Source organism: Petaurus breviceps, unplaced genomic scaffold (assembly GCF_028583685.1).
Source record: "Petaurus breviceps papuanus isolate PSGF00001 unplaced genomic scaffold, PetGlider_PUasm1.0 221, whole genome shotgun sequence".
NCBI classification, from domain to species: Eukaryota; Metazoa; Chordata; class Mammalia; order Diprotodontia; family Petauridae; genus Petaurus; species Petaurus breviceps.
Genome location: NW_027185877.1, coordinates 8,960,649 through 8,985,679, shown reverse-complemented (window position 1 = coordinate 8,985,679; position 25,031 = coordinate 8,960,649). Strand labels below are relative to the sequence as shown.

At 36.6% G+C, this 25,031-nt stretch overlaps 1 protein-coding gene across 1 annotated transcript in view; it reads right to left on the bottom strand.

Annotated features, from left to right (window-relative positions):
* Positions 1 to 3,217: 3,217 nt before the first annotated feature.
* Positions 3,218 to 25,031, bottom strand: part of LOC138166344 (GLIPR1-like protein 1) — a 22,951-nt gene continuing 1,137 nt past the window's right edge. The window contains exons 2-7 of the mRNA XM_069094777.1: positions 18,937 to 19,168; positions 12,346 to 12,591; positions 11,264 to 11,361; positions 5,713 to 5,801; positions 3,470 to 3,496; positions 3,218 to 3,378 (exon numbers count right to left, since the gene is read on the bottom strand). Coding sequence (XP_068950878.1) covers positions 3,218 to 3,378; positions 3,470 to 3,496; positions 5,713 to 5,801; positions 11,264 to 11,361; positions 12,346 to 12,591; positions 18,937 to 19,168 — 853 coding nt within the window. The remainder of the gene's footprint in view (positions 3,379 to 3,469; positions 3,497 to 5,712; positions 5,802 to 11,263; positions 11,362 to 12,345; positions 12,592 to 18,936; positions 19,169 to 25,031) is intronic.

Here is a 25,031-nt window from a genome sequence, read left to right as displayed (position 1 = left end):
AAATAGAGGCTGAAAGAATCCACCAATCACCTCCTGAAAAAGATCCCCAAAAGAAAACTCCTAGGAATATTATAGCCAGGTTCCAGAATTCCCAGATTAAGGAGACAATGTTACAAGCAGCCAAGAAGAAACAATTTGAATATTGTGGAAACACACTTGGGATAACCCAGGATCTGGCAGCTTCTCCACTGAGGGATCTAAGGGCTTGGAATATGATATTCTGGAGGTCAAAGGAGCTGGGATTAAAAGCAAGAATCACCTACCCAGAAAAACTGAGTATCATGTTTCAGGGGAAAATATGGTCATTCAGTGGAATAGAGAACTTTCAAACATTCTTGCTGAAAAAACAAGAGTTGAATAGAAAATTTGACATTCAGATACAAGAAGCAAGAGAAGCATGAGAAGGTAAACAGGGAAAAGAAATCAAAAGCCACTTATCAAAGTTGAACTATTAACATTCCTACATGGAAAAACAATAATTGTAACTGATGAAACTTTTCTCAGAATGAAAATAGTTAAAGGGAATAGAAATATATACATGTCTATATATGAGGATAAATGGGCATATAAATACATATGTGAATGTGTGTATATATGTTTAGAGATATACATAGAGGGCACAGGACCAATTTAACAGGAAGGGATGATACTTAATAGGTGAAATTAAGAGGTGAGAGAGGAATATAATGAGAGGAGATGGGGAGAGACAGAATGGGGTAAACTATCTCATATAGAAGTGGCAAGGGGAAATGGTTACAATGGAGGGAAAGAATAGGAAGGCAAAAGGGAATGGGTCAACCTTATTCTCATTGAATTTGGCTTGGGGAGGGAATGAAATACACACTAAATAGGGTATCTCACCCTACAGGAGAGTAGGGGAGAAGGGGATGAAAGGGGGGATGATGGAAGGGAGGGCAGGCTGGAGGGGAGGGAAGTTGGAAGATCACTTTTGAAAAGTGACAGGATCAAAGTAGAGAATAGAACAAGTGGGAGGTGGGATAGGAGGGAGGGAAATATAGTCAGTCTTCTACAATATATCTACTATGTTATTGTTTTGCATTAGCCACACATGTACAACCTATACTGAACTGCTTATCTTCCCAGTAAGGGTGGGTGACAAGGGAGGAAGGGAATGAATCTCAAATTCAAAGTTTTAAAATCAAATGTTTAAATATATACATATATATACATACACTATTATTAATAATATTTTACATGTAACTGGAAAATAAGATATACAGGCACTGGGGCATAGAGATCCACCATGCCCTACTGGAAAAGTTGAAAGGGTTATGGGAGAAAATATGGTAGAGAGCAGATTGGAGGAGGGGATATCCTGTGGGACTGCTATTTTGGGGCTGTGGGTAGGGGAAAAATGGGGAGAAAATTTGTAACTCAAAATCTGGTGGAAATGAATGATGTAAATCAGAAGTTAGTAAAACATTTGAAAAATGAAAAAAAGTAAAAGATATATTGATAAAAAAAGAAAGCCAGTGAAAATCATGTTATTTTAAATTATGTAGAAATACATACCCACATATCTGCATGCACATATATGTATGTATATACATATATAATATTACGTATATAATATTACATGCTGTATATTTATTATATTACATGGACCAACTAAATTATTAATCTCTATGTGTGTATACATACACACATATCTTTCAAATAACCTGACAAACTTTCAAATAAATTAATCTGAGCAATCAGATTCCTTGCTAAAATAATGTTTTAATGTACATTTAATTTTAAACAAAAGTTTATTACGATGTTATGAAAACAAATCAAATAGCAAATAGAAATTAGACGAGTAGAAAAATAATCTGAATTCCAACATCGTATTGTTCTCATATATGACTTTGTGTTTGTCTTATCTAAACCATGTTTGGTAGCCATTGTTAGCACAAATTCTAATGATGAAAGGGCCTGATACTATTAAAAATGACTGCGTCTACAATATACCAAAATGCCAGATTCAAAAGTTAAAAAATTAGAAATTCTGGACATATCTGCTTATATTTCATCAATTATTCAGATAAATGGAAATATTCAGATACTTGGAAACACAAACATTGCAGATTGACACTTTTAACTTTAATAATAATGATTTTATTGCAAATTGACATTTTAAAATTTAACAATAATATTTTTATTGTGTAGAAATAACCAATAACTTAGAAGCAATATATGCATTTGCTAGCTGAGAGAGACTAGTATTTCAGCCGAAATGCACAATGTCAGAGAAGCTACTCCCCTCACCCCCTTTCAGGAATATAGTTCTCACATTATAATGGAAGTCAACGGTCAAATAGTATTTGTATAATTAATTTTACAAACTACTTTTTTTTTTTTACAATATTGGTTAATAGTGACAAAAATTAAGTAAATTTGGTACCCAAACAATGGAATTTTTAAAACAGAATGAACTAAAAACAAATTCTTTTGTCACTATGTAGAAAAGTGCTAAATTAATATTTTGGTCTTTGTTAGCATAAAACCATTGTTTATCTTACAGTAGAAAGGTTCATTCACTACTCACATTTTTCTTTTAGGTTAAAAAGACAAAATGATTTTTATACTGTTAACTTAGTCAGAATAAAACAATTCTTGTTGGCTTGTTCTAAAATATGATTTAGAGTTTCAAAAACTATGAATTTACTTGCTAAGAGTTTATAGGTCAGCTTGGAGACTTCCCTTTTGATGAATTAAATCAGAATGTTACATTTCATTTTGAAATTCATTTCCACTGTTATTTGCTATACAACTGTGTTAACATTTAAGATTTTAATATTATTTTTCAAAACTATATTTATATGTTGGTAAACACCTATGTCACACATCTAACTGAAAATGTCTTTATATTCTTTTTTGTGAATCATGGTGGTGATATTCTAAAAGTTAAGTTTTGGAGCCTAAGCAAAATACATCAATTCATTGGTTTTATAGTTTACAGCAACTTTATCTTTAATGCAAAGGCATTCATTCTATTGGGAAACAGGAATATGAGAATCTTTTCACATTTATGTAGCTATAATGCCAAGTTCACATAAATTACTTTATCAACCTTACTACCTGATTTCACTAGTCCCTTATTTTCTTCTCTACAGGATCTCCTCTGATCTGCTATTTAATTCAAATAGAAGAGACATTTAGAGCATGGAGATTTAGTAGAGAATTGGATTGATGGTAGTTAAGCCTTCTTCATAAACTAAGTCTTTAAATGCATGTGTGGGTATTTCCTTTGTAGCATAGTAATACCTATAATTGCTAATGCTATTCCTATCATTCTAAATGACACACAGATTTGACAGAATGGATTACATGTAATATGACGAGGAAATTCCCACTTTGGATTCCAATATGGGTAACCTGTTACAATAACAATAGCACAGAATAGTTAAAATGCTGTACACTAAACAAATAACTTAATTAATAATTAAATACTTTAATGTATACATACGTAAGATTCTATCACGTTTTGGATTTTCTAGAAAGAGAAAAAAACACAAATCAAAAGGTTGTTAGGGTTTTTTTCACTTTTTAAGTAAGGTTATCAATTTAGGAAGCTAATTTCAGTTATTTTTAAAACACATAATAGAAAGATTTAGAGATGAACAAATGCAGCATTTAAAAGTTTATGCTTTCAAATTACTAACAGCAGCTATGAATCAGAAAACATTTATAAAAAAACCTTCTTAGGTATAAAGCATAAGTCTATCCTAGCTAAAACTGTGAAGTAAGAAAGATTTCTTATTGATACCTCTCAATTCCCTCCCTTTTTTTTTAATCTTCCTGGCACTAAGGTCCTGCCATCACCTAGGGCCCCCTTAGCTTCCCCAAGACTCCAGTGAGTGCCCCATTAATCCAAATTCCCAGAATCTTTCTACCTCCTTGTCCTATCAAAATATTTCTGTATTTCAGCCTATTTGGCAGAGAGATCCTCCTCACTAATCAAGTATGGCAATGATTACAAGCTTGAATAATCATACTTTATTTCTGTACATAATTTGCAAGTCAACAACAATTGTGTCTTCAGTAATTATTCCTTGTCACTAGAAAAGCATGAGGGAAAGTAGGCCCAGCACAAAAGGGAGTAGGCAGTCTTTTATGTAGTGTTATTTGAAAGGTGAAAAAATTTGTCTAACTAAAAAATATATTTCCCCCCAAAATCTATCATGGTGCCTAAAATTCCTTCCAGTAGAAGCTACATGGTGCAGTAGATAAAACACTGGGCCTGGAGTTAGGAAGACCTGAGTTCAAATCCAGTTTCAGATACTTTCTAAACAGTATGAACCTAGAAAGTCATTTAACCTTTATCTGCCTTAGTTTCCTCATCTGTAATGTGGTAATAATAATAGCGCCTACCTCCCAGGGTTGTTGCAAGGATCACATGAAATATAATTTTGGAAGCACTTAGCATATTATCTAGCACATAACAGACTCTGTATAATGCTTGTTCTCCTCCCTTCCCCTTCTTCTCCATTAGCATCACAATTACAATGACATTGACATTTATACAACATTTTAGGGTTATTATTCTTTTACATACATGATCACATTTGGCCCTCATAATAACTCTGTGAGGCAAGCATGGAAACTCCAACTTTGCTGATGAAGAAATACTTATGATGTGCCCATGTTCACAAAACTACTAAGTGTTGAAGGTAGCTTTAGAATTCAAGTGTCTCCTGACTCCAAGTACAGCATTGTTTTCAGATAAATACATTAGGGTTAAGGAACTATGCTAGGGATGGGGTTAAGGAATTATGCTAGGGATGGGGTGGGGACAGAACATGCTATTATTAAGTAAACTCAAAGTATTTTTGTTCATTCAACAAAGATTTATTGAGTGACATTACTATAACTGTATAGTACATTGAGTTTTGGAAGATGCTAATATTATCGTTTCTATCCTAGAAGAGATGTCATTTCCTCATTATAGTGAGCATTTGATGTTTGAAGACAGATACTGGCAAGCTAGCAAGCCCCTGTGGGGAAGGGAGAAGGGATTGAAGGGCCTTCAGATCATGCCATATGGGGAAATCAAAATTTTTAGCCTGGATAAGAGAACACTTAGGATAGATAAGGTAATTATCTTAATGTGCTTGAAAGGCAGTCTTGTAGAAGAGCATTTAGACCTGTTTTTCTTATTCCTAGGAGTAATGAATGGAAGTTGCAGAGGCAAAATTAGGTTCAATATAAGAAAAGAAACTTGTGACAATTAGAACCAAAAGTGGAATAAGCTCCCCTCTGAGTGAATGAGTCCCCTGTCAAACAGAGGCTGGAGGCCTACTTGTGGAGCATATTGTAGAGTATATTCTTGTTCGGGTATGGGTTAGTGGCACGGTAGATGGAGCACTGGGCTTGGAGTCAAGAAGTCAACAAGTAAGTTCAAATTTGGCCATAGACACTTCCTGAGCTGTGTAATGGAACAAATCACTTAACTTCTGTTTCTTATCTGTAAGATGAGGATAATAATTGCATCTGTCTCCCAGGATTGCTGTGAGGATAATATGAACTAAATCTTTACAATATGCTTTGCAAACTTTAAAGGACTATGCAAATGCTTTTTATGGTTATTATTATCCCTGCTAACATTCTGTGATTCAGTGAGAAGCCAAAACTTTTAAACTCATTCAACTGTGGAAATCCTCCTATCCCATTTAATTCTTTTTGTGATTTGTTGTTGCTATTGTTGCTTACTGCATTGTTTATTTTCACAAGTATCCCCATCCTCACAAAGTGTGCATGATGATGCTGTTGCGTATGGTGCCATTCCAGCCACGTTCCCTCTATAAAAACAAAAATATTCATTAGTTAGATAGATATCAATAGTTATCATTTCAATTGCTTATTTTTTTAATTCTATTAGTATATTATGATTAAGTGAATTAAGAAAATATACTAATTTCTGAAAGCTCTGAATAACATAATTCACTTCAGCAAACATTAATTGCCTACTACAGGGTTAGGATACATTCTAGACCAGGAGTTCTGATATCAACTAACTTTTTTTCAAATATTTTGAAATCTTTTTTTCAAAAAAAATTAGCTTATTTTAAGACCTATGTATTTTTTTTTGGCATATAAAAATATTATTCTGTAAAGGCTCTACCAAACTGCAAAAAAAACCCACAAAAAGATGAAAAGTTCTAGATTCAGACCCCTTATAACAAACAAACAAACACTAATGAATTAGTCTTCAGAAAGGGGTATTTCACTTTTGAACTTAAAGAATTCCTTGAAGACACGAAAGTATATGTTGATTTTCACTCAATATAAATAGAAAACAGTTGCCTTTTAGATGCAAGAAGCTAGTAAGCAACAAAAAATCATGATAAAGAGAAAAAGATAACTCATTTTTAATTAATGCCCTTATTGAGAAAGGATAGTGAATAGCATTATAAATGGATTCACCCCAAATTCTCAGGATTATGTTAACCATCTTGCTGCCATTGTTATATTTCAACAGTGAGCCTAGATATAGTTTTCAAATTTTCCAGTCAATGGAATGGAACCCTTTGGTGGGAGCACGTTTGTTGGTTCACTGCCAGGTACATCATAAGTGCTTAATAAATGATTGTTTGACTAATAGAAGGACCTCTAAAGCAACTACTTCACTACTTCCTGTTAATTAGCCCCAAATCAAACTTTCTGGGCCATTTTTTTTAAATGGGGAAACAAAGATGGCAGGAAACAACACCATATTTGTACATTGCTTATTCAAGTAGATACATCAAACATTACCTTCAAATTTACTTCTATGATAATTTAAGACATTTCACATCTCCCTAACATTCCTCAGAACTCATTTTAAAACTAATGAAAGTTATGAATGAGAAATGCAAAAAAACTCTCAAGTTCTACTTCATGATCAGCAGACTGATAAAAATAACAAGAAAAAAGAAGAAAATGATAATTGTTGAAGGTGGAATGGCAAACACTTTATCTACTGTTTGGGGAGCTGTGAAATGGTCTAACCATTCTGGAAAAGAATTTAGAACTATACCCCAAGAGTCAGTAAACTGTGCCTACCCTTTGGCCCAGCAACAGCACTATTAGACATATATACCAAAGAGAATTAAAGACTGAGGGAAAGGACCAATATGTTCAAAAGTATTTACGGTATCATTCTTGATATGTCCAAAAATTGGACATAAATGAAGTTCCATCAATTGGATGATAGGTGAACATGTGTTAGGTGTGTACATGTATTAGAATATTTCTGTACCTTAAGAAAGTATGGAAGGGATAGATTCAGAGAAACCTGGGAAGACTTGTGTGAACAGATGCATAGTAAAGGGAACAGAACCAGGAGAACAATGTATAAAATGTCTTCAACATTGTAAAGGAAAACAACAGTAAATGACTTAGAACTCTAATCATTGCATTAGTTTACCATGAATCTAGAACAGTGGTGTCAAATTCAAATAGAAACAGGGTCACTAAACTGTACATAAGGATTCCTGCTGGCCAAATACTGACTTAGAAAACCACATGTTAACATTATCTATTTTATTTTATTTTTATTTATTTTGTTAAATATATCCCAATTTTCATCCGGTTCAGGCAGGATTAGGGAGTATTGTGGGTCATGTCTGTTCTGTTCTAGAAGATTGATGATGAAGCATGCATCCCATCCCTTATCAGATGAGTGATAGATTGTTGTTGTGGCATGAGACATACATTCTTAAACACAGCCAGTATGTGAATTTGTTTTGCTTGACTATATTTATTACAAAGCAGAGCACATATTTTGCAGAGGAGACAATTGTAAAGGGTAGTTGGAGCATAGTGATATGGATATAAAGGGGAAAAAAAAGAAACAAAGGAAAGGTAGGAGGGAAGGAGGAAGAAAGAGAGAGAAAATAAAAAAGTGAAAGACAAGAAAAAGAAAGAAAGAAAGAAAGAATGGAAGGAAGGAAGGAAGGAAGAAAGGAAGGAAGGAAAGAAGAAAGAAAGGAAGGAAAGAAAGAAGGAAGGAAGGAAGGAAGGAAGGAAGGAAGGAAGAAAGAAAGAAAAAGAAAGAAAGAAAAAAGAAAGAGAAGAAGGAAGGAAAGAAGGAAGGATGGAAGGAAGGAAGATGTACCAATGGATCATTTAAAAACACAGACAAGAGCAGTTTCTAGGAGGCACAAATAGAGTATTGGTATTACTATGTATTTTTAAAAGAAAAAAATCCATACTTAATATAAATGATTTCAAATGCAGTCCTTTCCTCTTTTATATATGGAGATGTTCATGTTTGTGGATGATTGTCAAGTTCACAACACAAAAAAAGAATTTGGTAAGAGTAGTAAATAGATGTGACAAAATAATGATCATATGTTCGACTGAGAAATTAATTTTCTAATTAAAAACAAGGTTCAATAAGAACAATACTATACAGAAAATATAGTATATGCCTTTTGTAAAATATTTTTGTTTGCCCATTAATTCCATAATATACCATTCAGGAGCTAGTTTTCTTCGGTTATGTGATCATTGCTGCATAAGGATGTAATTAAGTGGGAAATAGAGACCAGAGAAAGGCAAAAGTGACAATCTATGCCATTGGTTATGATACAATTTTCCAAATCAGTGGCTGTTTGGTTTTGTTCCCTCAGTTTGGGATTTAGCTACACTGTATTATAAGATGTCATGACTATCTTTGAGTTGTGGAAAGAAGCACTTGTCATGCCAGCCATAGGATGACCTGCCTTCTTGTCTCTGACTATCTAAATCCTTATCTACTCCACCATTTCATCTGATCTCAACACAGCTCCTCTCCAATGATATTCATGATTACTCAAAATACTATCCTAATATTCTACATGGTGTAGATGGATTTTGAAAATTATAGCAAGAATTGTTAATATGGTTTGATTGTTGTTTTTTAGTCATTTTCATTTGTGTCCAAAGATATAGTGGCGAAGATAATGGAATTATTGGCCATTTCCTTCTCTAGCTCATTTTACAGATGAAGAAAATGAAGCAAAATAGAATTAAGTAACTTACCCAGGGACACATAGCTAATAAATATCTGAGGTCATATTTGAACTCAGGTCTTCCTGACTCCAAGCCTGGGTGCTCTATTCCACCATGCCACCTAGCTGCCCATGGGTTTGGATACACTGTCGATTTATATCACTTTTACTCAGGCTTTAGTGCATGAAGAGAGTTCAAAATAAAAAGTAATTTTGTTTTATGGATTAAGATGAAGTTTAGGTATTATATGTATTATTATATGCACTATTTCTTTGTAACCACAGGCAGGTAACTTTTTGAAAGTACAAGCATTGGTAGCATGTATCCACAATTATAAAGATAAATTTCTTAATATGAAGATATAAAGATACTGCTGATCTCTATCAGAAAGGCCTATGAATGAAAAGTAATGGAAAAGAAAGAAGGCCTGGTCCTGTGCTTTCATACCAATAGGGAAATCCCAGGTGAGAAAACTCCCTCTATTAATGCAGGCTGGCAGCACTTTTTCTGTGGCTCTGAGCCTTAGAGACCACCAAGAAGTAACTTGCTCAGAGTCACACAGCTAATGTATATTAGAAGGAATATTTAAACCTGGTTCTTCTTGGTTTCCAGGTCAGTTCTCTATTATGTCATACTTCTGTAAAAAGTAATAGATAAAATTAAATTTTTTTTAAAAAGCAAGTGACAATTATATATTTTAAAATTCATAAAGTTATTCATATATTATTTCATGGGACACTCATAATGATTCAGTGAGACTGGTGCTACCTGCATATTTTACCCCATTTTAGTTATGGAGAATTTGTGACTCAGTGAGATCAAATGATTTGGCCATGGTCTCACAGCTAATGTTTGAACCTGCCATCAAAGGCAGATTCTCCAGAGTACAAGTCTGGCATTTTTTCTTCCACAAGATACTATCTCTCTAAGAAAATATAGACATAGACATACACACATACATATACATGTGTGCATATACATATGCACATACATAAATATACATATACATGTATAAACACACACATAGACAAATACACACAAGATGTCACACGGGAAGAGATGTGTGTGTGTGTGTGTGTGTGTGTGTGTATCAGAGACAGAAAGGATCCCCATATATGAAATTATTTAGGATCACACTTTCTGTGGTAGCAAGATACTGGGAATAAAGTAGATACCCATCCTTTTTTGAATGGCTGAATAAATTTTGACATCTAAATATATAAAACCATAGATAACTAATATAAGGAATTCAGAGGAATGTGGGAAGACTTGAAATGATAGAGGGCTAATTAAGTATAACCATAGGAGCAATGTATATAATAATTAAAAAATATATAAAGAAAAGCAACACTAAAAGTAGCTGTATTCTAATCTTAAGAACCAGTCTCCTCCTTAGGAAGCAGATAAAGAAACTCCCCTCCCCTTCTCTATGGATACGAAAAATTGCATGCCCTGGCAATCAATTAATCAAGCACTTGTAAATTAATCACTCGCTAAATATTCACCGGGAACCAGACCCTTTGCTAAATGCTGTGAATCAAAGAAATGCAAAAACACTCCCTGTCCTCAGGCACAGTTGGCCATATTACTTCGACAATGTTGCTTAACTTCTTTTTCTGTTATAAAAGAAAATTTAATAGTAGTTCTCCGAGGCCAGAGATGTTATTGTGATCTGAAAGTCCGGAAGGGCAGGCAGCAAAGAACAATCCGGCACTTTGGAATGACTAGGAAATGAATAGGTTTCAGGAGGTGATGAGGTGGAAGTATAGGTGAGGGGACCAAAAGGCCCTTCAAAATAATAAAAAGTTTGTAGCTTCAGTTCAAGCATTTTGTTTAGGTTCTAATAGTTCATAGAGTTGTCTGTTAAATACAAAAGGAGCTGAACTTATGGTGGGCAAGACAGGTATTTACTAGTTTATGAAGTTCTAAACAAATATGTACAGAGCAAAACTGTGCATCACAAGTAACGAAAGAAACTTGCAGTACACAAGCCATTGTACACTCATTGAAAACCACAGTTCTAGACAACCATGTCCATTTTGGTCCTCCAACATCTCTATGACAATTCCTCAATGATCTTTGGAAGAGGTAGAGGATAGTGTTATATAGGCTTATATTGTTATATGTCTTTTTTCCATATAGTGCTGCTTCCAAACCCCTTTTTATTAGCTCTATTCCCCTTGAATTACATAATACTTGTGGATCTTAATGTTACTGTTCTTATTAGCAAACAACTCTATTGTTTATTTCTATTTTAGAAATTCTTTTAAACAACAAAATTACTTACGCAGGTGAATAATTGCACACAAAGATTACAATATGTTTTCCTAAATTAGGACATGATCTAAGAGCACAGCCAACTTTATAGGTAGAGGCCCAGACAACCTAGAGGAAAATGGATTTAAAAATAAAACACCCTGAAAATTATAAGGCAATGCTTACATTACATGACCATCTAGGAATAAACAGTACTTCTGAAGGGCAACCATGAAATGAGCCATTTCATACTTCTTGGGTACCTCGGCAACTTCCCTTCTACTCCGAAAAATAGTTATTTCTGAAAGTGATCTAATAAAACCCTTCTTTCTACTGCTATACAAATAAAGCATCATATGAGTCAGCAGGGTATAATTAAGAATGAAGGAGAAGCATAGAGTGAGGTGCCTTTCTCTTTGGGGTTCCCTTCAGTTATAAAGAAGAGAGCACAGCAAATGGTTTTAAGGAGTTTTGATTAATGGAATCAGTTTCAGTATGGATTTCTGAAATGCAACTGAATTAAGGATATACATTCTTGGGAAATGTTTAGAATATTCTGTTCCTTACTTTAATAATTTCTGTCCTTGTGTTTTTGCTTGTCTGTTATTTCTTATTTGGCATGCCCAATTTTCTCCTCTTTTACAAACCTTGTGCATCATTTCCTTCAAGTCCCAGACAATGTTTTTTTTTTCTCTAGGAAGAATTCTCAGCCTTCCAACTCTGATCAAGTGTATAACTACCACTTGATCTTGGACTTGAAAATTTTCCAAAATCTCGTTTTATTTTGATCATCCCAAGTACACTGTAAATATTTTGAGAGCAAGAGAACATATAGCTTTTGTATACATAAGAACATATAATAGTTATAATGAACATACACATATGTATGTATGCTCGAAAATATTTCTAACGAGAGATTTGGGGTAGGAGGTTGTGTTTTACAAAATTGTTATGTTACCATTAGACCAATTAACCACCTTTAGACAGATTTAGGAGTCTCTACAGAATGAACACAGTATCAAGGATAACAATTTCTTCAAAGCTGGCTTTTAAAATAATATTTTATTCATGGTTTTCAATAAGAGAAATTGGAAAAGAATAGAAGATATTTACCTGAGCAAAATGGAGACAAGGTCTTAGACATCTGTTGATGTCTAAACTAAAATATTTGCTTTCATCAAACCAATCAGTAGTAGCATTTCTGACAAGATATTCAGTTAGTGGACCTATCCATAAATTTTCTCCTATGCTGTGAAAAATAGGATGGCATGCATTTTTCTGGCTTAAATGAATATTGTGTTTAAAAATACATTTCCTTGCCCATCCTCTGGCACTCTTTGCTAAAGCAGCATCCCAAGTCTGGAAGAGAAAAATAAAAGCAACCAAATTAATCACAGCTAGGAATTGAAATAAAATAACTTTTTTAAAGTTTACATTTATTATTCTTGTAAAATACAAATGTGTAGTCTTAGCTATTTGTATACTCTAATCTCCCTGGTTACTTGATTGGTTACTTTAAGTAACTCATCAATGATCCATGTTGTCAATGTGGATATGCCTTATACCAACACCAATTATAACCTTTCTGCAACATCATGCATGGTCTTGGTGACTTGCTGTGACAAACAAATGAACGAATGAACAAATGAATGAACGAATGAACAAACGATTGAATCATCATCTTTCAGCCAACCTAGAGATGAACTTCTCTGAATTGGACTGGTTCATAGGTAACAAGCTAGGTCTGTCCATTGCCAGCCTAGTACTTATATAGGTGGTCTTTCCTAATGTTTTCAGGCTTGTCTGCTGATCCTTCTTATAGCAACAAAACACCTTGATATATGAAAAATTAAAATAAACCTCAAGTAATCCATTTTACATGGCTATACATTCTCAATTCTGGAAAGAGGTTGAGAATATACCTTAAAAGAGCAGACAGTTGCTGTCTATTGGATCTATTTTCAAACCATACAACTATAATTTCCACTTCTCTACATATGTACATGAAATATTTTAAAGTCTCAATTTTATCTGTCTTTTATTTCCTTTAAAAATCAGAGCAGTCAATTAATTATTTATTGAGCATCTATGTTGTGCTCAGCTCTCTACCTTGAAGTTAGAGTATTAAGCATGCATTTTTGCCTAAATTCTTTTTTGCCTAAATCCTTTTCTAAAATACATTTCCCTGCTCCATTCTAGAAAGTTTTCACTAAAAATGTATTGTAAATCTGTAAAACAAAAATTGATTCCAGTGCTTAGCACAGGGCCTAGCATATATTTGGCACTTCATATATGTTTACTGACTTTTATCCAAGAAATATACAGTTGATTAGAAAGGGGATAACATGGATACAAGTAGCAATAATACAAGTTAGGATGCAATAAAGCACATATGAGAGAGTAAACAGGGATGAGAAAATAGGAAACAAAGTTCAGAATTAGATGACAGAAACAAGTGTGGAAGAGAGGGGTAGATGAATAATTGATAGGAACTGTAGTTTTGTGACATTCATCTGGAGGATCAGCCTTTTGGGGTACTAGATCCCAGACAGGTATGGTAGAAGGACAGAGAGTTCTACCTTGATTCAAGTAGAAGATCAAGTTAGATTGTATTTCAGAAATTACATAATTATTTCAAAGATTCCAAAATGTTCATTCCTGCAAATGCCAATGATTTCAAACCAATCATTACTGCAAATAACCAGCATTCAGTTCCTCATGATGCTGTATGGATGTAAATGGTGGAGAACTGCCCACTCAGAAGAATTAAAATGTCAACGTAGAAAGTGACTGAAGGGAACAGAGTATGTGTAATTAGGCTAGGAAATGTCACCACTGGTCACTTGCTTCCAAGAAGTAGCATAAGCTTCCACCTTCCCAATCAATGTAAAAAGAGGACTCTAAACAAACTTTGGAGCTGCAGAAGCCACAAAACGACACACAGAAGCTAACCTCCCCCTGAGGACAGCCCAGTAGGCCAGCAGGAATCTGCCAGCACAGCTCTATGGGAGCTCAGCCCCACACTGAGGCTTTAGCCCCAGGGCAGGCCTGACCAGCCTCCAGCCTGAGGGACTCCAGATCAGCAGCAGCTGTGGCCTTTTCCAGATTTATCAACACATAGATGCGAAGGACAAAGTGAGAGTTAAGTGCAAAGGATGAGATGAGACACTTAGCACCCACCCAAAAACACCTGGCCGTGTAACCTTGAGCAAGTTACTTAACCCCAATTGCTTAGGGGCGGTCAGGTGGCTCAGGGAGTAAGAGCACCAGCTCCAGCGTCGGGATGACCTGGATCAAATCTGAGCTCAGATACTCAGCACCACACCCAGAAATAACTGGCTGTGTAACCTTGAGCAAGTTACTTAACCCTGATTGCTTTAAAAAAAAAAAAAAAGAACAAGAGAGCTGCACAACCAGAGGAGAAAGAGGGAAACATGCAATGAAAATCCCAAAATACAAAAAGAAAAAGAGGAAGTCCTCTAGTCTGTTGGGTAGATCTTCTGTGAAGTATTTGTAAAGATTCTTTCACACCTCACACTTTATCATTTTGTTTCCACAATTATATAGGAAATTTCAAATCTTTTTTGGTGGGGGAGAGGAGAGTAATACTCTTTTAGAGAATGAATATATTTAATTGAATACCCAGGAATAAGCTGAACAGTTTTTTTGTTGTTTTTTGTTTTCTTTTTTTTTTTTTTGCGGGGGGTGGGGGGAGGCAGGGCAATTGGGGTTAAGTGACTTGCCCAAGGTCACATGGCTAGTAAGTATTAAGTGTCTGAGGCCAGATTTGAACTCAGATCCTCCTGACTCCAGGACTGGTGCTTTATTCACTGAGCCACCCAGCCATCCCATAATGGGAACAGTTTTAAGAATTTGATTGCTTTCTCTCTTCTGACACTTAAACCATTAGACTGAAAGCTTTGAGAGCAGGGACTATTGTTTTTGTTTGTTTGTTGCCTTTGTTTGCATCCTAGGTACTTAGCACAGTACTTGGCATATAGTCGCTTAATAAATGCTGTTTGACTGAGTGATTAGCCCTAGTGCATGCCTTTATAACATTACACATAGATTATTGCATTAGTATGCTTTTTGGTTCCTCTGCCTCAAGTCTCTCCCCTCTCCATTCCATACTCCACTCATCTGTCAAACTGATTTTCCTAAAAGCCCAGGTCTGACCATGTCACCCTTTCCAGTGATATATGGAATATATCAAATACCTCATTCTTAAACCTCATACCTCCACTCCCAATATACTCTGTAACCCAACAATATTGGTATCCTTGCCTGAACCCTGTGCCTGCAAGTCTCTCTTCATCCTCTCAACTCCTTGGCTTCCCTGGTTTTCTTCAAGATTCTGCTAAAGTCCCACCGTCTGCAAAAAGATTTCCTGAATCTCCCCACCCCCTTCATGCTTTCACCTTCCCTGAGAGCATGTCCGCTTTATCCTGCCTATGTCTGAGTCATATGTAGCTATATGAGTGTTGTCTCGCCCACTAGACTACGGGCTCCTTGTGAGTAGGGATGGCTTTTGCCTTTCCTTGTATCCCAGCACTCGCTCCAATATATAGGGGTATTTAATGAATGTTAGTAACTGATGAAAGTAAAGAGAAAAGATCAATTAATACCTGGATGCTGTGTGAGCTGCTGGTACTTTTCAGGGCTGCTTTCCACCTTCAGTGTCTATTAGATTCACCTAACTCTCACCTGTGGCTCCAAGAAGGTGTAGCATGCTCAGTGGCCCCACCCTGGTAAACCATCTCAGCAGATGGACTATACCATGTTGAGGGTAACCAACAGGTCACAAACCCATCGGATAATTAGGGGGTGCTTACCCCAAGCACGTGAAGACTTGCCCAGGGGAATGGGCAGTTGAGAACAACTTGTTTCAATATTCATAAAGGCAGTTGAAGCAGGTGCTATAGAGTGCTTGCAGGGATGGGGAACCTGGGGCCTTGAGGCCACATGTGTCCTTCTAGATCCTCAAATGCAGCCCTTTGACTGAATCCATACTTCACAGAACAAATCTCCTTAATAAAAGGATTTGTTCTGTAAAACTTGGACTTAGTTAAAAAGCTACACCCAAGGACCTAGAAGGTCCTTCCCCACACCTGGCTTCAGAGTTTGGTCAGACATTGAAGATGCCAAGGCTATCCACTGCATACTAAACCATCTTCAATCATCTTGACTTTTGTCTTGCCACTAGACTCCAGTGACTCTGGAAGAGAATGAGGCCAATGACTTTGAACAACTGCACCTCACTTAAATCCAATTTATGCATGAGTCAAAAAATATCACCGATACCGTTTTACCATTTTTACCTACTTCAAAATCCTGTGGTGACAGTCAAGTGACAAAGCAGCAGATGTGGATACATTGGGAGCTGTAGTCACAACCATGCACACAGGTGACCCAGGCCATAGGGTTGTCTTGTTACTAGAAGCATTAGTGTTCCAATTTTTCCATTAGACAATCTGGCCAGTGAGATGTGGTACCTTAGAGTTGTTTTGATTTGCATTTCTCTAATCAATAGAGATTTAGAACATTTTTTCATATGCTTATAGATATCTTTAATTTCATCTTCTGAGAATTGCCTGTTCATATCCTTTGACCATTTATCAATTGGCAAGTGGCTTGTATTCTTAGAGATTCAGCTCAATTCTTTTTATATTTTCGAAATGAGGTCTTTATCAGAGACACTGGTTGTAAAAATTCTTTCCCACTTTTCCACTTCCCTCTTAATCTTGGTAACATTGGTTTTGTTTGTACAGAAGCTTTTCAATTTAATGTAATCAAAATTAACCATTTTGCATTTTATAATGCTCTCTAACTCTTGTTTTGTCATGAAGTCTTTCCCTCTCCATAGATCTGACAGGTAAACTATCCCTTGTTCTCCCTGATTGCTTACAGTATCAGCCTTTATACCTGGATCATGCACCTACTTTGACCTTATTTTGGTATACTGTGTTAAATATTGGTCTGTGCCCAATTTCTGCCACACTATGTTCCAGTTAAGAAAACACTTATTAAAGGTCCTCAGTCCAATATAGTAGTACAGTGTGTAAAACACTGGACTTGAAGTCAGGAAGACCTGAATTTGAATCCTGCTTTAGACACTTGTAAGCTATGTGACCTTGTGCCAGTTTCTTGACCTCACTTTGCCTCAGTTTCCTCTTCTGTAAAATGGGGACAGTAACAGCACCTAATTCATTGTATCATTTTAAGGATCAAATTAGATGATACATGTAAAGTACTTTGCCAGACTAAAGTGCTCTCTAAATGCTATTTGTGTATTTATGTATGACTTTTTGCAATGATGGCCACAGAGTTGGTGGGGAAGAAGATGTGGAGGGGGAAGGGATGGCAAGAATCAATTCCTTTTAAACTTTAATTTGAGTGTTGGAACTCTTCATGGGAGATTATTGTCCAATGACAAATAAGAAGACAAATTACTGGAGAATGCAAATGCTATCTATTCTTGCCATCAACAAAACTGGGAGAAGGAAGAAAGTTGCAGTTGAATGGAAGGGTGGTCCTCAGATAATCTTTGTAGAGGCAAAAAAGGGATTAGTGAAGTGAGTTTTGTCCTTTGTTCCCAAACTTCAAGAAACATTATCTAATGAGACATTTGGTCTTCAAATATTACTGTACTAATGAGAAGTACTTGTAAAAGAACACCATTAAAATAACTACAGCTTAAGTACCAATGCTAGTTGCTAAGGATGAAGGGGGAGAGAAAATTGATTAAGAACTCCATATCAAATTATCAAACACTCTGATATTTGGTGACTTCAATGCAAGGGTGGGAAAAGGTAAAGATGGGGAGAATTTGCGGAAACATTATTGACATGGGAGTTATTTTTGAGTTGATTTCCTTTATATATTCAGACCATCTACAGAGTAAAGATTAGAATTTATGATAAATAATAACAAAGAATGATAATAATGAGAAAAAGATATTACATACAATCAAGATTTAATAGTCAATTATTTAAACATACTATTAAAAAATTAAAAGTATTGGGAACACACACACACAAAGTGTTCCCAACCTTTCTATATATAACAGTTATAAAATAAATGTGATAATTACAATTAGATCATGGGGGTGGAAGAAGGAAGAGGAAGCAATTCAATCCAGAAGGATACTTGTGCTACTTTCATATAATGGAAAGAACACTGGATTTAGAATCAGGAGTCCTGGGCATGAATCTGAGGACTAACACTCTTTGTGTGACCTTGGGAGTACTCAGTTTTCTCATCTTGAAAATCAAGGGGCTAGAATAATAAGTGATTTAAAAAAAAAATCCTTCTTGTATAGATACTACCATACAGAATGATGAACTGGGCAGAATGCTAGATTTGGAGCTTAAGGACCCAGGTCTGAATCCTGGTTCCCTTACTGCCAGTGTGACCTTTTGACAAAGGCTTCTGCACTCTTTAGTCTTGATTCTTTCATCTGAAAAATGAGCAGTTGTGCTAATATGACTTCGAAGATCCATCCCAGCTCGAAGTCTATGAAATTATTAACCTTTGCTTCTCTCCAGGCTTTGATTACCTCATCTGTAAAATGGGGATAAGAATACCTATGCTACCTACCTCACAGAATTCTTTTGAGGTTCAAACAAAATGTAGGCTTTGTAAACCATAAAATTCTAGATAAATGTGAACTATGATTAATCATCACGATCCTACCCAATTTCTCACCATGTATCTCATGTTTCCAGCAACCGGTTCGACATCAGACCGCAGCTCATTGTGGATTTTGACACAATCCTCGATAAATTTGGGATCCGTGATTGATGGAATTTGGGGAGGATACTTAGGGGATGATTGTGTGACCATAAAGGCCAGGATCAGGGCCCATAGCCAGGGGAACCTCTGATCCAACCTCATGATTAGCAATTTGGGTTGGGGATTGAGTCCTTGAGATCCTGGAGTGACTTTGGAACATCTCAGCAAACTCCCAACAGCCGGTAACTGCCCCTCAACCGGCAGTCCTGCCCCGCCCCGGCCACGCCCTAGTCACGCCCTCACTTGCCCACCCTAGCCCTAAGCGTAGTACCCTTCTCAGTCAAGCTTTGCCCCTCTCCACCCATCCCAGCCCCTTCTCAGGCTTTGTCTGGTCCTTCACGCTTCCTCGCCTGCCGGGTTCAAAGCTTTTGAGCTCTTGTGTTTGCCATGCTGTTTCCTCTTGGAGCCTTGTTCAGGATATCTAAAGTTGAAGTCCAACTTCTAGTTATTTCTCCACTATTTCCCCATCGCCCTCGTCCTCGCCTCACTCCTGCCTAGCCTCCACACTCCCCAGCTCTGGTCCCCAGCCCCAGGACAAGCCTCCATCACATCTGGTGGCCTCTCTGCTACCAAATCCCTGCCCTGAAAGCTCTGGAGGACTGCTGGACGTGGTACCTTTGACAGCATGATTAAGAACTGAGCTGGATAGAGGCAGGAAACCCTAACCCAAAGTCCAGGGGAGGAGGAGAATAAAAGTAAATCACAATAGCTAGAACGTGTATAAACCATTAAAGGTTTGCAAAACGCTTTACCCTTGGTATCGAAATTGTTTCTTACAATAAACCTGTAAGGTAGGTGCTGTTATTTTGTTATTTCATAGCAAAGGAAACAAATTGAAATAAGTTAAATGAGTTGTCCGAGGTTATACAGCTAGTAATTATCTGGGACTGGATTTGAATTTGGGTCTTCCTGACTCTGTCAATTAGAATAGCAATAACTCAAATCTCAATAACCAATCAATAAAATAGGACGGGAGTAGGTGTTGAGGGCAGGGAAATAGGTTCAAAATTGCTTTCCTTAGTGCTTTCCTCCATCTTCTGGCAAAATGGTGTAGCTAACAATAGCACACAGGGCTACATTGGGCAGTAAGGAAGACCTGAGTTCAAATTTCATTTCAGACACTTACTAACTACAATTCATATAATCTCTCTATACCTCAGTTTTCTTATCTGTAAAATTCAAGGGTTGGACTAAATGGTGTCTAAGGTCCCATTAAGCTCTTAATCCATGTATCTGAACCCATGCTCCTGTCTGTATACTTGACCTTAGACAATTAAACTAGCATTGATTAAATACTTTGTCCAAGGCACTGTGCTAAATGTCTGAGGATACAGAGAAAAGGCAAAAAACAGTCCTCCAACCCCTTAAGTAACTTACATTTTAATGGTCTAGCTAAGATAAATAGGTAGTGTTATTCAACTGTGTGTTTTTCTCCATTCTATGAACTCTAGAGACCCCTTCTTGCCAGTTAGCCCACCCTTCACCTTTCTTATAGACCAATCACAGTCTTAGCATCACTGGACTTTATGTAACCACCAAACTATAAAAAGTTGCCCTGATTATAAGGTGTGTCTTTGCTCACCAAGGGGCCTTTGATCTCTAGTACCCTCACATGCCATAACTTGGCTTGTTTCATCTTCCCTGAATTCCTTGAAAAGAGTTCTATGATGTCAGTGGCTGGTGAAATTTTTGAAAGTGTCACCAACTCCATGGTAATTACAACAAAAGTTTAGATTGCAAAACAGCTGGAATGAAATATCACCCTGAGTTTCACTGAGCAGTTAATAAAAAAAAGGTTAACATAGTAAAAATATGCAGGAAAGGATACAGTGGGACTTGGCTTCTACAGATATGTGGGCGTGGAGTGGGGGAAGGGTAGATGGTCTCCATATGGAAAACAGTCTGGTCAGAAGGACTGGCAATGATGACATATATAGTCTTTGGATATCCATCAAGTTAGAAGGGCCCCCAAAACACATCAATGGAAATTTTTAGTTATCTAGGTGACCAGGATGCCACATCAACTTAGCCAGAAGCCACCAGAAAACAGTGTCAAGGGAGGTATAGCGTTAGGCCATTACTCCCTCCCCTCCACAACTCTTGTCACCACTCCTCCCCCCCAAATGTCTCTGTTTTGTTGCCTTATCCTAATACATGTTGAGGTTGTACCTGTTAGCTAGTCCAATAAATAAGGTTACACATATTATTAATCTACCTCTAGGGGAATAAGAGTATAGAAACCAAGGGTAGTTTTAATTATTCTTCAGCATATAAGCAATAGGCATCTTAAATGTGTAATATTTCCAAGATATTTAACAACAGATTAATGGCTTCCATTTCCTCACCTTGAAAAAGATTGACTACTTAAGGGGGTGAAAGTGAAACTTAAAAAATAGTCACTTTCCCACTGAGGAGGCCTTTAGATCTGTCGCAACTTGATAACTTGTGGGGGAAAAAAGCACCTCTGTAAATTTTCCTTCTGTCTTTTGGGCTATGTCAATCCTATCATTTCATGAATATAAAAGCCCTTAGAAGTAGAATTATATTGCTAGCATAATGAAGGTTAGAAATTTCACTTTACAATTTTAAGCTATTAATCTAAATGATTTAAATCCATTATATGAATCAATTACATTGTTCAGGAATGAATATATTTTTATTTTCATCCACTAATTTTGGTATTAAAAGGAATTCTCTAGGATCCTACTGCTAACTGCTTTCAAATTAATTAAATGCTTTTAGCTAATGAATTTAAAATGCTACATCATTCAATTCAACAATGATGTAGCACATAGTAATAAATACCTCTATGTGCCAAGAAATATCATTAATATTATAATGAAACATGCATATAATGCTCTTTGTAAACTCATAACTTATACTCAGGTATCAGCAGTAATCATTAGTATCAGCTTGGTCAAATTACAATTAAAATCATATTTTTCAATTTTATTTATTTTTCAGAAATTGCATTCACTTTGCAAAACACCATTAGATCTATAGTCACTTATTAATCACACTCTTTCTCTCCATCATACCTCTTTTTACTGTTCTCTATGTCATTTCTGTGGTGGTGTAGTAGATAGAATATTGAGTTTGGAATCAGGAAGACTCCTCTTCATGAGTTCAAATCTGGGCTCAGGCATTTACAAGCTGTGCAACCCTGGACAAGTCACTTAACTCTGTTTGCCTCAGTTTCTCATCTGTAAAATGAGCTGAAGAAAGAAATGTCAAACCATTCTAATATCTGCCAAGAAAACCCCCAAAATGGGTCATCAAGAGTCAGGAAGGAAACAAAAACAACAACAACCACCAGCAGATTTTTTCAGAGCTAGCTATTGATTAGTTGAATCCTCCCTTATTTCTGAAATCCCCCAATTCATTTGACAAAGTTATAGGAGGCAATGGGCAGGCAATAGAGAAAGGGATGCTCCTCTTTGAGGACTCTCATTGGCCCATTGGCATATGAAGAGGCAAAGAAAGTGGGCTGAGAATTGGGTACAGTGAATGGACTTACCTCTGGGTGGAGGTAGCCTTATTGAGAGTTTAAAAGTAGAGGAAACCCCAGGCTCAAGGAATTGATCTCCACCAATGAGGAGAGCCCATACCAATGGACTTTGGGACTCAGGTTACATTCCTTCCTTGGGCTAAAACCTTGCATTACTTTGCTAAGGACAGCTGGAATAAGTCCAAAACCTGTAACTATACAGTACAAATACAAACATAGTGCTTTAACACAGCAAGGGTGATTTTCATGGTATCCCATCAAGGTAACCAACCTTCAGTACCATTGAAAATAAAACAAACATACATTAACAGTAAATGCAGTAGATGTGGCACTATCCAGAGCACAACCTAGGAAGAAACTCCAGAGATAACATGGCTAATTACATATGGAATATAAAGCTCATTTAAAAAGTACATGCATAGCCATAGCAGCCAGCAATCAATCATTCAAAAGCAATAAGCATGGCTAACAAACAAAGCAAAGCGAGCTAGTTGCAACAATAACACTATCAATTGGCTTATATAAAGTCCAACTTATCTATAAATATAAGCATATATGAAAGACAATGAACAAATAGACATTGTTATAGTATGAACATAGCACAAAACAGTCCAGTGAACATAACAGAAAACCAAAAAATAAGTATACTCACATCCTGACATTATACACATTCACATCTACAGCACTGTTGTTTCATTTTCAGTTGTGCCCAACTCTTCTTGACCCCATTTGAGGTTTTCTTGGCAAAGATACTGGAGTGGTTTGCCATTCCCTTTTCCAGCTCATTTTACAGATGAGGAAACCAAGGCAGAAAGGATTAAATGACTTGCCTAGAATCACACAGTGCGTCAGTGTCTGAGTCCAGATTCCAAGCCCAGTACTCTATCCACTGTGCCACCTAGATGCCCCATGTACAACAGTAAATGTGCAATTACCTGCGAGGCACATTTCACATGGATAATCTCTAGTATTTTCTTAGATACACGGTGACTATATCTTCAGATTTACTGGTAACATCATAATGTAGCATAGTGTCTACTCATTGGCCAAATTCTCTCACTGACAAATCTTTCAGCTCCTATACCAGAGTAGCTGGTAGTTGGTAAGGGCTAGACTATCAGTCTCTTTATAGATTTATGTGGCTACACCTGTCATGTCAGGTTGGCTGTCAGTATGTTCGAATTCTGTGGATTGATTCTGTACTCTGAGTCTCTGTAGCAGTTTTAGGTAGGAAAGGAATTGCTTCTAGGTTCAGTTCTCCTGTTTTCTAATAAAACATACAGCTTCTTTAATTGAATGCATCACATTAAAGATGAATATCTGGGCTAGAAATAGAAGTTCCCGAGTGGGGGCTTATAAATTACAATTTATGAGACAGTAGCCATCCTTGGGGGACCATAGCAACCTGTCAGGGTGAGTACAAATTGGAGATAACACAGCATGGGTGCTAACATATTTAATTTCAAGTATGAGTTTCTTTGTTATATCAGTGGAACAACAAACTTCCACGTATAAAAATGTACCGATATTTTGACTGCTTGTCAAATTGCAGTTGTACATGATCCATTCATTAGGAGAGTCTTTAAATTTAGGACACAGTTCATTTGAAAACAATAGAGATTTCTTTGTCATGACCTTATATCACCTCCACTCCACCCCATCCTCATGTTTTTCCTACCCAGTTAAATTTAATATTTTACAGAAGTATCGCATTCAAATTATTCCTCGAAAGATTAGGAGACAAGCATGTTGTAGTAGTGCAACAGCTGAAGATTAGAAGCTGACATAAGGTTTGTAGTTATTTTGTTGTCAAGAATTTGCTTTGAGAATCTAGGTAAATTATTTAACCTCTCTGCGCCCTGAGTTTGTTGTTGTTGTTGTTGTTGTTGTTTGTTTTTGTAACCAGAAGAGAGTGAACTGGACACCTTTTTAGGTCCCTAGAAAGGATCGATTCTCCGATGTGAATATTATTCATTTTAATGAGACCTTCATACTCTGTTATTCAGTTATTTCAGTCGTGTTTTACTCTGTGACCCCATTTGGGGTTTTCTTGGCAGAGATTCTGGAATGGTTTGCCATTTCCTTCTTTACAGAGGAGGAAGCTGAGGCAAACAGGGTTAAGCTACATAGGCAAGCGAAATCCAAGGTCAGATACCTAGTTAAGTTCCAGAAGGCTCAGGCAGCACCCGCTTTGCGGACAGGCCCCAAAGCCTCCTACTTCCCATTCCAGTGGCTTATACCCTTACTTGCCGAACAGATCACTTCACCCTCAGGCTAACGTAGCTGAGGGGGCAGACTTAGGGTAGCTTAAGGTTCTTATGCACCAAATGAAAGCAAGTACCGTGTTTCCCCGATAATAAGACCTATCCCAAAAATAAGCCCTCCCCTTACTGTGTAAGATTCCTCTAAAATAAGCCCTCCCCCGAAAATAAGCCCTATTGAGATTGCCACTGTAGTGAAGGTGATCCCCTGCACTATGCTACATTACGGTACCCTCTGT